The 15,977-nt window shown below is 41.4% G+C and overlaps 1 protein-coding gene and 1 non-coding gene across 4 annotated transcripts in view; both read right to left on the bottom strand.

Moving 5' to 3' along the window:
• LOC124591468 (polypeptide N-acetylgalactosaminyltransferase 5) overlaps window positions 1–15,539 on the bottom strand; it is a 209,368-nt gene extending 193,829 nt beyond the window's left edge. For 2 of the 3 annotated variants that reach the window (XM_047131735.1, XM_047131733.1), the window contains exons 1-2: window positions 15,409–15,537; window positions 13,031–13,695 (exon numbers count right to left, since the gene is read on the bottom strand). In XM_047131735.1, the coding sequence (XP_046987691.1) occupies window positions 13,031–13,518 (488 nt within the window). In that variant the 5' untranslated portion in view covers window positions 13,519–13,695; window positions 15,409–15,537. Of the gene's footprint in view, window positions 1–13,030; window positions 13,696–15,408 lie in introns of all 3 variants that reach the window. The other variant, XM_047131736.1, reaches the window with a different exon arrangement.
• Trnap-agg lies at window positions 1,373–1,445 on the bottom strand. Its single transcript has one exon. It is a non-coding gene; the product is annotated as a tRNA-Pro (tRNA).
• Window positions 15,540–15,977: the final 438 nt, after the last annotated feature.

Below are 15,977 nucleotides of genomic sequence, written 5' to 3' on the forward strand. Positions count from 1 at the left end.
ACCTCTACTACTCCTACGTAATGGCGTCTTTCTCCACAGTTCTGTGTATCTACGTGCTATAAACCTGAAATGGTGCTTCAAGAACAGTCGCCAACGTTTTTAGCTTTTACTGTGTAGTTTCAGCGAAATACTACCGGCAGTGACGTAAGAAGCATGTGCCATCAGGCGATGGAACAAACAGGAAACTAAGGAGGTATTCGTGTCTTGAAGCCGCCGGGTAGACACAAAACGAACACCTGTTTTAAGAGAGGTTTTTCCAGTGCGTAACGGTATTCTAGCTTTGGTTGATGAAACAAGACTGGATCATTAACGAACCACCAAGCCACTCACAGTTGTTTTCGTGGGAACCAGGAAAATTTTAAGTTGCTGCTACTGTATAACTATCGGTAATGGGCCAAGCTCATAGCACTGCGACGCATCTGTTAGCACTAACATCTGATTTTGTGCTACAGAAATTGCCTGCTTCGTTAGATGGTTCGGCAGTAGCATTAGAAGCTATTTGAGACTTTTTTGGGTTGAAAATTGCAAGATAAACATTTCGTTATTGCAGTAGCTGCCTAGGAACTGAGGCGCAGACAAATACAAACTGACTTTCGGTGTGCAAATGCCCTCGATTAAATTAGTATCTGTAATCCCTTGTAACAGACAAAGAATGCCAAATTTGCAACTACGTATTTACTCCCCAGGCTTCCTACGGCATATTTTGTTCAAGTGTGTATTTGTGGGTGACAAGCACAGCTATCAACACATTTTTGTGTAGAGAGGAATTACGTAATTTTGTAGAAATGGTCACTGTGCGCGATGTACGTGTGAAGAAGTAACATGCTTCTTGAATTTTGGCTGAAAGTTCGCCATCGCATTTTTAAGAGTAAACCTGGAATAACTTTTGTTTCACATCCTTCACTAGAATTCGCTGAGAATTTCAGTAGTCTCCAATCAATAAAAAAAGCTCTGAGCTCTTCTCTAAATCCCGTCTCACTTCTTTATTAAGGTAACTTGGTGAGGGTCCCGTACAATACTCAAAAATCAGTTGAACGAGTGTTTAAAGCAACACCCGTTTCGTATGGACTATCTTCTATTACGACACGAATCGCTCCTGAGAGCTGGATTTCAAAGGATGGTGGAAGGAAGAGGCTGATACGCGACGCAGGGTGAAGAAGCTATAATAAAATAAAGATTCCTGACAAGCAACAATAATGCATCAAACTAGTATTAAAGGCTGCTGAGCGACACAATAGGTTCCATTATAAGGAAATTGAGGGTGGGGGGAGCGGGGGGGGGGGGGGGGGGGGGGGGGAAGGAAAGGGAAGGGATTACTGACGTGCGCTGCAACGGTACATTACGTGGAATCAGCGGCGATGAGTGGAAAATGTTACCGGACCGGGATTCGAACCCGGGATCGCCTGCTTCCTAGGCAGGTGCGTTAACCACTGCGCCACCCGGAACACAGTGTTGTCACAACTGCGCAGATATCTCGGCACGCCTTCCGGCCGACCCACAATCCCACCGGGCGATATCTATCCGCAGTCCTTGTCCATTTTCTCCGTGTTCGCTACTCAAAGAGTTCTGCAGGAGATCGGACGGACTTGTACATTTGCATAGAAGAAGGTGGATCCATTGTCCATCTAGGCGAATCAGTTTTATGAATGCGCATGTCCGAAGGAACAGGCACCACGCATACATACAATAGGTTCCTTTCAGTGAATTTAGCTTACCATCTGCCCTTTCCACAACTGGATTTATGTCGTCGTTCTATCTTAGGTCGCTCCATACATTCACACGGGCGCCGTTAAATATTTGAAGGTTGAGTGTGTCACCAGCAATGAAATAATATTGTGGCTTTTCTCCAGTTTCCTGGGCGCGCGGGGTTGCCGCGCGGTGTTGGGCGCCTTGCCACGTTTCGTGCGGCGCCACCCGTCGGAGGTTCGAGTCCTCCTTCGGGCATGGGTGTGTGTGTTGTCCTTAGCGTAAGTTAGTTTAAGTTAGATTAAGTAGTGTGTAAGCCTAGGGACCGATAACTCAGCAGTCTGGTCCCATAGGAACTTCCCAGAAATTTCCAAATTTTTTTCAGTGTCCTGCCACTACATTACATATGGATATACTGAGTGTCTGATAGCTTCTTTGAACCAAGTGTTTTTCTTAAGTCGCATCTAGCAGCCAATATAAATGATTGAACAGCTAAGGAATGACGTCAGCTTTTGTTCACCGATGAATGACACTACACCGGATGACAATCGTCTGCGAATGTGGCAGCGACGTTGGATGAGATCGCATTCTTCCGATGTCTTGGAAAGCACAGCTGTGTTACTCCTTGTGTCATGGTAGGGGGAGCCATCGGGTATGACCTCAGGTCACGGCTAGTAGTGATTCAGGAAACTGAGGACACGGCGGTGTGCCACAGACATGCTGGGACTTCACATGTTACCTCTCATGCGCCAACGTGTGGTGCCATTTTTCAACAGAACAATGCCCGTCCACACACGGTACGTGTCTCTTTTAACTGCATGCGTGATGTTGAGGTAGTTCAGCGGCCACAAAGATTCCTATATCTGTCCCCGATAGAACGTGTGTGGCGCCAGCTCGGAAGTCAACTCAGTTTTAGCGTTCAAGGTATCAAGTACCTGATACGCCAATTGTGGACCAGCTTGTCTCAGGACAGGATAAAACGGTTTTGTGGCACCCTTCCCAATCGAAGCAGTGCATCCATTCAGGCCGAGGGTGGTGTGCAACATCATACTGGTAAGTGGGTTTAAACTCCCCAGTTGGTTGTAAATTTGATTTGATTTTGTAATCATTGGAATAACATCACATACGATCTCAGCCAGTCACGTTTCATTTCACCTCCGCTTCCAGGTGCTTAATTTTTGTCAGGCAGTATACAGGGCGATTCTTATTAACGTATAAAAACCTCCGAAGCGACGTAGATGACGCTGAGACAAGTAATTTAATATAAGGCTCACGGACCGTAAATGTCTGGAAATATCCCAAAAATAGAAGACAAATGTTCAGCATGTAACGTCACTTACCTCGCCGCACGTGCAGCGGGCAAGCATGGGCGTGAAGGGATGACTAAGCGATGCAATACTTTCACACGAGCAAACCAGGCATATTTCCAACACCTTTTGTAAATGTGATTTGTTGTAAACGCCTCGTTGAAACCAAGTAAAAGTTGTTCTTATTTTCTATTCCTTACGTCTCTTCTTTATTGTTTACACACATTATTTAGTATAGAAAACATGACATTTACTAGTAAGGACATAATTCGGAAGCTTATACCCATTTACTTGTGAAGCAATACGGTATGTTTTTCTTGTACTTTACTTTGCAATAAACCAACGGAGGCCGCGAGACGGGCAAATAAAATAAATTTTACCTAAAGGTCAATACAGAACTGTCTAACGCAATGAAAAGAAAAATGCCAATCGCAAGACTCAAACCTTGAGCTGCACGCGCTAAAGTCAACGCGAACTCTTGACTTGGGTTGGGATGTTCAAGTGCGAAAGACCGATTGGCTCAACCGCAGCACGTGCGGGGAGGAACTTCATCTGGTGACGTCACATGTTCAACATTTGTCATCCACTTTTGGAGTATTTCCCGACATTTGCGACCCCATGTGTCTCACATTTAATCATTTGTCCCAACGCCATCTACGTCATTTCGGAGGTTTATAAACGTTAGTACGCATCACATTGTATACTCATGGTGACCCATTTATCTTTACTGCCCCAAACAACTTTCTGTAAGGAAGCAAAAGCAAAATACACTGAAGCGCCAAAGAAACTGGTATAAGCATGCTATTCAAATACAGAGATATGCTAATAGGCACAATACGGCGGTGCGGTCGGCAACGCCTATATAAAACAGGTGTATGCTGCAGTTGGCAGATCGGTTACTGCAGCTAGAATGGCACGTTATCAAGATTTAAGTGAGTTTGAACGTGATGTTATAGTCGGCGCATGAGCGATGCGACACAGCATCTCAGAGGTAGCGATGAAGACGGGATTTTCCCGCACTACCAGTTCACGAGCGTACCATGAATACCAAGCAATCCGGTAAAACATCAAATCTTCGATATCGCTGCGCCCGGAAAAAGATACTCCAAGAACGAGACCAACGACGACTGAAGAGAATCGTTCAACGTGACAATTGCTGCAGATTTCGATGCTGGGCCATCAAAAAGTGTCAGCGTGCAAAACATTCAACGAAACATCGATATGGGCTTTCGGAGCCGAAGGCCCACTCGTGTACCCTTGATGACTGCACGACACATAGCTCCACTCATCGCTTGGGCGCGTCAAGACCGAAATTGGACTGATGATGACCGGATACAAGTTGCTTGGTCGGACTAGTCTCGTTTCAAATTGTATCGAGCGGATGGACGTGTACAGGTATGGGGACAACCTTCTGAATCCATGGACCCTGCATGTCAGCAGAGGACTGTTCAGGCTGGTGGAGGCTGTCCCCGTTGCTATTTATCAACGCCTGTGAGCAGCTGCATGATTCGTGGTGTCAATTCCCTCCAGCACTACTTCAGACATTAGTCGAGTCCGTGCCACGTAGTGTTGCGGCCCTTCTGCGTGATCGTGGGGGTCCTACACGATATTAGGTAGGTGTACCAGATTCTTTGGCTCTTCAGCATATATGAGATAGGGGTAATACCCGCAGACTTCAAGAAGCATGTAACAATTCCAACTGCAAAGACAGCAGGTGCTAACAGGTGTGAATACTACCGAATCATCAGTTTAGTAAGCCATGGATGCAAATCACTGACACGAATTATTTACAGGACAATGGAAAAACTGATAGGAGCCGGCCTCGAGGAAGATCAGTTTGGAGTCTGGAGAGCTGTAGGAACACGCAAAGCAGTACTAACTCTACGTAAGTTGAAGAAAATCAAACATACATTTACAGGATTTGCCGACTTGGAGAAAGACTCTCAATTTCTGGGATATGGCCCGTCTACGCAGCTAAATGAAAGGTTTTTCATTTAGTGCCTTGTTGCATAGCCCGATCGTACCTCCAAGAATATAGAATCAACTGAAGAGCGAGTGAAAACATAAACGATTATTTTTACGATTTTGACTGGAATATACTCTTTGAAACTCTGAAGGTAGCAACGATAAAACACAGGAAGTTACACCATCTACGCAAACGAAACTGTAGTTATTAGGGTTGGTGGACGTGAAAGGGAAGAACTGACTGAAAAGGGAGTGAGACACTGTTGTACCCTACACCATTTTATTCAGTCTGTACACTGAGCAAACAGTAAAGAAAAATTTGGAGAAGTAATTAAAATTCAGGGAGGAGAAATACAAATTTTGAGGTTTGCTGATATTGTAATTCTGTCAGCCAGCAAAGGACTTGCAAGAGGATCTGAACGGATGTCTTGAAAAAGGAATATAAGATGATCAACAAAAGTAAGACAGGGCTAAAAGAAAATATTCGAATAAGGCGATGCTGAGGGAATAAGGTCGAGAAATAAGACAAGTATCCGGCGCTATTTGTTATCTAGGCAGCAAAGTAAGGAAGTAGAGAGTATGTGAAATGTACACTGGCAGTAACAAGAAAAGCTAAAAGAGAAATTTATTAGTATCTAATATAAATTTAAGTGTTAGAAAGTTTTTTCTGAAGGGCTATGTGTGGCGTGTAGCCAGGTACGGAAGTTAAATGTGAGCGATAAGCACTTCAGACAAGAGGAGACAGAAGGTTTTGAAATATGGTGCTACAGAATATCGTTCGAGATTAGGCTGGCAGCTCGACTAACAAATGATTCAATATGGCTCTGAGCACTATGGGACTTGACTTCTGAGGTCATCAGTCCCCTAGAACTTAGAACTACTTAAACCTAACTAACTTAAGGACATAACACACATCCATGCCCGAGGCAGGATTCGAACCTGCGACCGTAGTGGTCGCGCGGTCGACTAACAAACAGCGGGGTTTTGAATCGAGATGGGGAGAAACGAAATTTATGGCACAACTTGATGTAAAGAAGGGAGCACTTGATACGATACATATTAAAGCATGAACTATTCGTCAATTTGGCAATGGAAGGAAGGGTGGAGCATAAAAAATATACAGGAAGAAATAAAGTAAGCAGGTTCAAATGGAAATACTTCCAGGTTGCAGTAGTTATTCAGAGACGAATCCGGACTGAAGACCACTACAATCATCATCTATTGGGTATTTCACTACGATGTCAGAACCTGAACCAGAACCTGGTCATTCTTGAAAATTTCTAACTGGCAAGACGTTGTATTTAGTCCTTGCGAACTCCACGGTTAACTTTTGAGACTTGTTGAAGCTAATTTTTAGTGAGCGAAAGACTTATTGATAGCGTGTTTTTAAAAGGAGTCATCTACTGAAGTCACAAGCATCAGTGTTCCCTCAATGATCTTAATCTGTCCACAAGTTGAACGGACTCTGTGACGGGTTGCTGCAGTCCGGAACTACTTCCTTGGTACAAAAGAAGCTCCACAGTTCGCTTCAACAATGCACCGCGAGGTGTATTATTGCTCGAGTGTTTGACCTTCAAGCGCGTCCTCACGTTGTGGTAAGTTTCATCGAAATTTAAGTCAGTGGCAGGAGACAAGCACTTTACAGCAGACGTAAACTCGCGCTCTGTTAGGCAAAACTGGTGGAGTCTGCGCAGCATCGCAAAAAGAATGTGTGTTAGGGGTGAGACAAATGTCAATTTTGATAGTTCCCGTACCTAGCAACAGATGGCTACACTTACCTCTAAGCTTTTACATTTGAGGGTCAGCTCGTTTTTCCGCGCATGTCTTTTTTGGGCAGTGGAAGGAACAAGTGCAGGCGCGTTTGCGCTCAAAGTAGTCCTACTTTGAAAGCAACCACCACTAAATGATCAAGTCTGGCATGTCCACAAAATTTGGTGAGGCATCCACGTTTCTTTTGTGACAGACCTCGTGCGAGCATTTTGTACAATGTCCCATGAATCTTATACTGCCAGTCTATGAACAAAATTTTCGGCGTTATTTTAAGGAAGTGGATTGCGCGTCTTCCGTTATACAGATAAGGAAATTACACAAGAAAAACTTTAGCGCAACTCGTGCTGAAATTTCACATGCCATTCTAGTACATCGCCAAGTGGGACTGATGGCCTTCGTCATTGGTAAGCTACACGCTGACAAAACTGAGTCACTCCAAATGTCAGTAATGATATGAGCAATACACCTACTATTCCATGTACCGTCCAGGACGGAATGACAACAATATTGTGAAAAGAATTGATTGCTACTCTGCATACAGAGGAAACAATAGAGTCGCAGACAAACACAACGACAAATCTGCTACACCTTTTAAGCTTACAGCGAAAAGACCTTCCGAAGTAGAAAACACACACACACACACACACACACACACACACACACACACACACACACACACACACGAGTCTTTCGCTGGTGTGTCAATGGACTGCAACTGTGCTTGATGGGAGCAGCAATCTGAAAGCACCAACCTATAAGGCGCAAATGCAGTCCGGCCACACTGGTCAGAAAGGGTGGTCATGCGTATGTGGGTTATGTATATTCTACTTCGGAAAAATCGCCTTTTCGCTGAAAACTTAAATTTATAGCAGTCTTTTCGTTGTGTCTGCGTGCGACTCAAAGTCTACTCTATACGGCGAGTAGCAGTCTGTCTTTTTCATAATGATGTTGTTTCACCCATTATTTGGTTAGTCCAAGACAACCATTCTTTCGTTTTTCTCGTACGAATTAACCACAGAGCCCCTATACTGAACAATGGAACAGCTCACAACTGAAAATTTTTAAATATAAGATATATTTCACCACTGGCCAGCACTGGTAAGTTGCTTAGTTGCATTCTATTCAGTACAGGACTCTACTGATCACCCAATGGTTTCCATAAAGCATCCATAACATACAGCAATGTGAATGAGTAACTACATTTGCTACAACTGCAGCGTATCTTCACGGAATTGCATTACAGCTTTGATGTCAACAAAAGCTAGTAGGCAAAAAAGTTTTCTGGAGACATGCTAAAACAAGTACGGTTATCAGCAGCTCAAAGGCTGGGTCGACCACCACAGTGTTTTGGAACGCACAACTGTATCGGAGGTGGTGCTCTGTCACATTCCTCTGACTTTTGAATTGATTTTCCTGGGAGTTTACAGGGGAACCCCTATAGTTCAACGTGTACTCTGAACAACAGTGAAATTCAGCATTTTTCGTGTTAACAAACATTGTCCACATACATGAGATGTCCTCAGTTGTTATCACAAAATTCCATATTTCTGGAACCTTATAACAGGTGACCCTGTTATAGATTATTAATTAACAAGGGCATGATTATCCCATACAAATATCTCTTACCATTGTTTTCAGAACACATGTGCCTGCTCTGTCTCCTTAAAATTCACTTAATTAGCCATGTCGCTTGACAGCTGAAGTGGCTGAGCCACTGGTATATCAGGACAGAAATGTGATTGTTACTCTCATTTGAGTAAAAGCCACTTTACTGGGTGGAGGGCACATTAAGATTATCTATCATGCAGTTAAAGCACTCTGTCATTGTTATCGTCTCCATTTTTAATTAGAGTAGACACACATTTTTGGTAAATCTACTTTCCATCAAGTCCAGGAATGATATGAAATCCAACACACTAGCCTATTTGAAAGTTACATATCAACTCACTGCAAAAGCCTATTTAATATCTCATCCATTGAGCAACCATTCAGTCAAGAGTAGCAACCAACTTTTGAACAACAAAGTTGCCAGCCTTTTTGGAAACATCTCGGCTTTCAGCTAAAAAGCAAACAGAATTCACAGTAGACCCCAACTAGTAGCCATACAGATGTTCGGATCCTTCCAGTCAGAAGTTTAGTGCTCGCTGATACTCTTTTGAGCAAGATAAAATAATGCAACCGACTGACATAAAATTTGTGACTATAATTTTAGCTACTACAGTTCGTTTTACCTAACTTGCCCTACAATGTCACAGACAGAGTTTAACCCTCAACACATTTTTAAATCAACTGACATTTGTGTATAAATAAAAAATTGACAGTTTCTCCTAAACTGTTATGCCACCACATACTTCACTGTACAGCAAAACATCTGTTACAAGACAAACCAAAGAAGTAGAGCCTGGAGCAACTACTCTATGGGTATACACTGGATTCACAAAATAGTTATCATGTGACTTTAGGTTGTAATTCCACATAAATCTAGCCTTGGGAAAGGTAGATGCCAGATAGATGTATTGGAAGAAAGTGAAATCCAGTCTCCAAGAAGATAGCTTAAAATTCAATTAACCAACCAAGTTTTTAGTACTGCCTGGAATTTTTATCAAGTGCAAAAGAATCCTATAAACATTCAACAAATTCCAACAGGAGAAATTACAAGCTGGATATTATTATACATTGTGAAGAGCCTTATTCTCAAAATATCAACATGAGTCAAGAGAAATGTTATTCCTTCCAACATACATCTTGCTTAGAAGCCACAATCATAAAATTGGACAAAATTCATGCTGCACAGAAGGCTACTAACAACCGAGAACTATGGATTTCGTGCATCTTCCACAAACAGTAAGAGAGAAAATGATTTTAATAGCCTGCACAGTGTGTTCTGCATCATAGAGATGTGCAAGCATTCTAGATGCTTAGTTTTTTTCTCTGAAAGTGCTCCATCAAACAAATAAAATATGATACTTCTTCAGTCACTTTGGCAGTTTAATGATGAGTCACTGAGATTGTTTACTGAAAGGCACAATACCTGATCAAATGAACATCTGTAAGTATTTTAAAACAACAGTTCTATTATTATGTTAAAGCACATTATGTAAGCTGAAGATACTTAAATCTTTGTAACTGAATCAGGATGTGAATGCAGCTGCTCACTAATATCAGGCCACAATTTTACACCTATGCCTTTCCCAATTACTACTTACCTTGTATAACTTCTCTCATAAAAAAATAAGTTACTCAGATCTTAAGAATAATGCAGATCATCGGTGTATTCTTTAAAGTACATCATATCTTACGTAACTGGCACCTGTAATGTTTTAGTTTGTATGTTTTAGTTGTACAAATATCATTTGTGTTCTTTAATAATAAGCCCCAAGATATTTCATTATTGTGGATGGTAGCTTATAATGTGTTGTATGGTAGTTCTACCGGTACACAGGTCTATAGGAGATGGCAATTGTATTGTAGATCACAATACTGCTATTCTGTTTTGCACTTTTGTTTTTAGTGACTATTCGAGTGACAGACTGACCCGTAGTATAACCTGAGGTCTTTGTTAAACAGAAAGGTGGTAGCTTAGTTGAGAGTTGGCGAAGCCAACAAAAATGTTACAATACGAAAGCTATTTTTTAAAAATGAAGGTAGAGATGTCAACTGATCTGTAATATAATGCAACCCTTAGGATAGATTGAAAAAAGTGAGAACCATTTTTTTTTGTATTACACAAAGGAATTACAGACATTGTGTTAATTCATAATGGCCACTTGATCAAAATCATGCATGCTCATTTGAACTTGTCCAAAAGGGCACACACCACAGATACATTTTTTACATATTACGTTTTCTGCAGTTATAATTACGTCCATGGCAAAATGATATTTTACTACTTGAGATCTAATATTTTTCAAGTTTTTTAATATGTTTTGAGGTGAATCACATTACTTTGCCGTTTTTTGGTTCACTAATGTTTCTGTATCATTAGTGGCATCATCTATTGGTCACTTCTTGGTGCTCTCATCTCTGTGCCATTAATGTCGTCATCAGACTGTCAGTGCAGTATCACATTATTTACAATCTCCAGATACTCCACACAATAACTGCAGATCCAAAGCATAAGTACATATTAGTACTAAAAAGTGAGTGAATTTTGTACAAAATAAACCACTCAGAAGACGAACTGTACAATGCTTTCTTTAGTCTGTGAAACTACAGTAGGGTCAGTGAAAGAAGATCCTTGATAACTGGCAGTGTCGTTGCCCAGCTTTCAACTGTGAAGCACAAATGGCTACAGGCAAACACAACAGTCAACTACAGAGGTGTTACAACATTTGAGGCATTCCCAGAAAGACACATACAAAACTGTGTTACATGACTGATTGGAGCAGATGTTTGGAGCAGCCTGCAACTGCCAGAGATCTTTCACAGACTCTTAACACAGATCGCACATATTCTTCATTTGGACAGTGACGGCCATGTTGTCTTACACTGGTTTCTTCAGTGCAACAGTCCAACTTCCAGGCAAAATAAAGACTGTTTATTAGATGTACATGTTTTATACCAGTAGCTGGTAACAAAATTACTTACTAGCAACATCTAAAACATTATGGAATACTGATGCTCTGTGTCTACCACATTTATGTTGCTGTCCTGACCAAGCATGTAAGGAAACTGCATTCCATCTCATTTTTGCATCTTAATACAGATATGTCCTTACCTAAAACCTTGCTATTCCTGCAGGAACACTGCTACTTCAAAAGTTTTTAACGTGATGTCATATTCGTCACAATGTTTATAGTGCTGGCATATGATTACCTTCTTCGTAGTGTCGCCAGTCGAAGCTCTATCATATTATTCACTACTTCCGACATGGGAGAGTCAAATTACAGATTTCTTTAACACTAAAAATGTCACTGCTACAGTCAACCGTTTCAGGAAGTCCTCCAGAGAGGTTTTACACCTTGTGGAAAAATGTAGGCTACTCTTAAAATTCCAAGAAATGAGTAACTCTTGTACAACTCACATGACAGTGATATTATATTAGAGAAACTCAGACATACATGTAAATGCACATGAAGGAAAAAAAAAAAAAAAAAAAAAAAATCTGTAAGTGGTGGGGATTGGGGGGGGGGGGGGGGGGGAATCTTGGTAGTACATTATGCACCCTCCATCACTAACTGTAGAATAGCTTGTCAAGAACAAATGTGGATACTGTAATCCATGGACAACTAGTTGAAAAATTCTGGCCATTATTCAGCAGGTACTGGAAGAAATGTGCGTCCTTCAGTTTTGACGAAATCAATTCTGGGATGTAAAATACACATATTGTAGCAACACATACAGAAGTTTGTTGTTGCTGGCTAAAGACCACATCACCATCACTTATTTCAATCTTTTCTCTACCCAGTTTCCTGTGGAACTCAAAGCGTTCATTTTGAGTGTTCAGTCTCCCTGAATGGCTCAAAAAAATATTCCGTGAGTAACTAACTTCATAAATTAATACACCGATAATACTCCAAATGAATCTCAGCTTAGCAACCACTTTCCTGATAATTATATACATCCCAAAACTGTATGTCATTTCCACTGGCCTATGTATTGTCTGGCTGAAGGCTTCATAATGCAAATTTAAAGTGTTCTGGCTAAACAATTAACCAACATGCAACACAAAATCTCTTATCTAAGCACCTTATTCCTTACAGTTGACTAATATTAACTTCAAACGTGGTCCCACAATGGTATTTCATGTGGGGGAGCAAACATTTGAGGTGAAATCATGATTTATACTAAACACACAAAGCAAGCTTACAGTTCCATTAACAGACTCCCAGAAGCCACTTTAGATTCAAAACCTGTAACTTCTCTCCAGAGACTGGCGAGAAAGCTGACATGAAGAAAAGCAGTGATAATATTCTGTGCTGCAAAAGTCGCATGACCAAAGATTTTTTTTCACTTTTTGTCCACATGTACATAAAGATGACTCATGGTTTTTCAGACTTTTGACAGTTGTTTCCAGTTTGTTTCGCAACAGACAGGAATTGTTTGAAAACATAGCTCTGCTTCATCTAGTTTTTAATATATAACCACAGTACAACATGGCTGCATTGTTGTTACACCGACCAATAGAGATTATTTGACAAATAAACTAAAGGAAAGGAATTAGTTTCACGGTAACACACACACACACACACACACACACACACACACACACACACACACAGAGAGAGAGAGAGAGAGAGAGAGAGATAGAGAGTGTGTAAGCCTACAGATGGAAACTGTGAGTGTTATAAGGTGCAACTTACCCCTCTAGTCTGACATCAGTCAGGGATCGGTTCAGCGAGATCATATCACTGGCCAGCAGGTTGAACTGGTTCAGCTTGAACTTCTCTTTCATGATAGCTTCTTGATCTGATGGCACTACCACTGGTTTCCCCCTCTCACCTGGTGAACCGTGCACTTCTGGTACAGAAGCCGCTGGCCACCACCGCTTCAGTTTCGACAGTGGGTACCGTCCAAAACCTTCAGTCTGCTGGGACTCCTTGTGCTGCACTGCATGGTCTCCTCGCTCTAGTGCCTCAAATCCATGTGCCCCCTGTCTCGAGTCAACACTGCTGCCTGAAAGAGCCGCAGGAGCGGCAGGCGGGTGTGATGGCACTGCACATCCCCAACCATTGCCACCGACTGTGCAGTCTGAGTAGTATGTCAGTATCCCCACAAACACCAGCAGCCACACCAATGAGGTCACTAATATAACTTTGCAAGTGTGGAAGCGCACTTTAGTCCGAAACATTGTGCACAGGGCTGTGAACACTCAACTTGCTACTTCACTGATTATAGCATGTGCAACTTATGGAACATCTGAAACTGGGATGTGTGAAGGGGGGGAAAATTAAATTACGAAGTCTTGTCCGGACTAAAACGAAATGTGGTCATGTGTCTTCAAATTCACGTATTCTTGATTTCAAACCTGAAACAAATGTTGATGCAATTCAGTATAGGCCCAATCCTTCATAACTATACAACTTTTTTACACATACTTCTTTGGGCATTACAATTAAAGAGACTTCGATTCCGGATGCATCCTTAAGCATGCATATCATCAAAACTTACTAATATATTAATGTTCACCATAAATATTATAGCATGGTGTATCACACTATGAAAATTTAGGATTTTCAGAAAAAGAGAACCACGTAAAGTGTGACTAAAGAAAGACCATCCAATTATTGTGTGTGTTTTTGTGTTTAAATGATTGCTTGGATAACACTGCGTCTGCCAGACTAGCAGTTATTTATCTCTCAGATATGTTCAGTTTTATTCGTTGAAAACGTACGTTATAAGGTTAGATAATGGGATGGAACTTCAACAAAACATTTTTTTCTCGTTTTACTCGTGCTGTTGACAATTCTTCACTTACACAGCCGGCACCAACAGTTACAAAAATGTCAACCTGTATCATTTCGTGTTGTCATTCTCATACATGCGTTTCCAACCAATAAAGCTTTCCTTTTTCGCTTAACAGTGCCAAACTAAGACGTGTACTAATCATCATTCACAACGTACTTGGTCAATCGCTGAGAAAATGATACTGTTTTTCTTTCACGCACTTCATTCGGGACGCTATCTACAGACTGTTAAAGTAATTAGAATTCGGAATCACAAATATGTTACGCGGTACTACTGCGTTAATGTCTCTGATAAAAATTGTGTCATTAGTAACGATGAATGTCGTACGCAGAATAAAAAATACCGATAAGCTTCCTCGACTGAACTATAAACAGCAATCGGCTTTCTCACATGATGCTACACAATAAATGGAGATATTTTACATGTCTGAAGATTCTGATTCACATTTAGCGCCAAGAAATCCTCGGTGTCCATGTATTTGGTGAAATGTATTCTTTTAATGTCAACTAACAAGGCGAGATAGCTGCGCTGTTTGAGACGTAGAAGCTGTGATATTTTATGCTACTGAATTTAAGAAGTTGATAAATGACAGATGACGATAAACTGTAAGTGGTTACGGAGCTTTTTTCGGCACGTAAGCAGCGCATTTCACTAAAGCAGGTAAACTTTTGAACAAAAATAAGAAAATACCGCCACTCAAAGTCCGCGTCTCACTGCAGCAGTTTAAAACAGAACACACTTACGTGTATTAGTAATATCAAAATGCACACTTAGAGAATCAAGCTTTGTACAACTCGGTTCCTCGTATTCAAACAAATTTTTCAGTTGAGCTTGAGGATTACTGCTGTGAAACTAAATGTTGTAAAAGCAACTGAGCGACCCAGATGTACGTCAAACTTACGCTTGATACGTCATCTTCAAACAAATACATCGTACCGCAAAATTCTACGTGTGCACTCGCCTATCTTCCGTATCTTCACGTAACGGGACAAGAATATAGCTTTTATAACCAAACCAAACACCTCGCAGGAGGCAAAAGTCTTTAAACTTTGGAAAAGGTCGTCTGTGATACTATAATATTCGCACATACAAATATTCCAACAGTTTACGTCCGGCACGGCTCACTAAAACAACACACGCATGACACCTCTGCTTGTCACTTTAAACTCACTAACGCGGATTCTCGTGAAAGAGGTTTCTAAACTTAAGCTACTGCAAAATCTTTGTTGTCAGCATATCTTACGTGACACAAAATGAAATATTTAAACCGTACCTTACACAGTATTTTTCAAAAATTGCCCGCACAGCGTTCCTGCCACACGCATCCTTTTCGCATCACTTTCCATGACCTCACAAAACACTTCGCTCACAAAGATACGTCGCAGAGATATGCCGAGCTACCCATAGGTCTGAAAACTGGCGCCAGGTGGCAGCGCGGTGCAGCCACGTCAGGCGGCCTGAGGCACAATGAACTCAACACCGCCGCTCGTCTCCCACGCCCCAGGTACTTTCTTAACGAGAAGTCGCCGACCGGTCACGCAGCGGTTCGTCCTTAACAAGCTTCTAAACACATTTAAATCTCGTGGAAAATCAATGTTCAGATTATAAAAGTCCTGCCCATTCGTGAAATTGAGTCGTAGAAGAGTAGTTTGTGTTTCCGTAGTGCGGTTTCTTATGGCTCAGTGACGTGTCGCATAATTTTGCTACCCAGAGATGCTGTGAACACGAATGATATTTTGACGTCGCAAGAAACATACCTTTGTATATGATTACTATGCTTCTGCAGTAGCTTACTTTCCCTGAGTGGAACAGTTCTCTCATAGCTTCATGTATCGCATGAAC

This window comes from Schistocerca americana, chromosome 2, assembly GCF_021461395.2.
Source record: "Schistocerca americana isolate TAMUIC-IGC-003095 chromosome 2, iqSchAmer2.1, whole genome shotgun sequence".
Classification (NCBI taxonomy): Eukaryota; Metazoa; Arthropoda; class Insecta; order Orthoptera; family Acrididae; genus Schistocerca; species Schistocerca americana.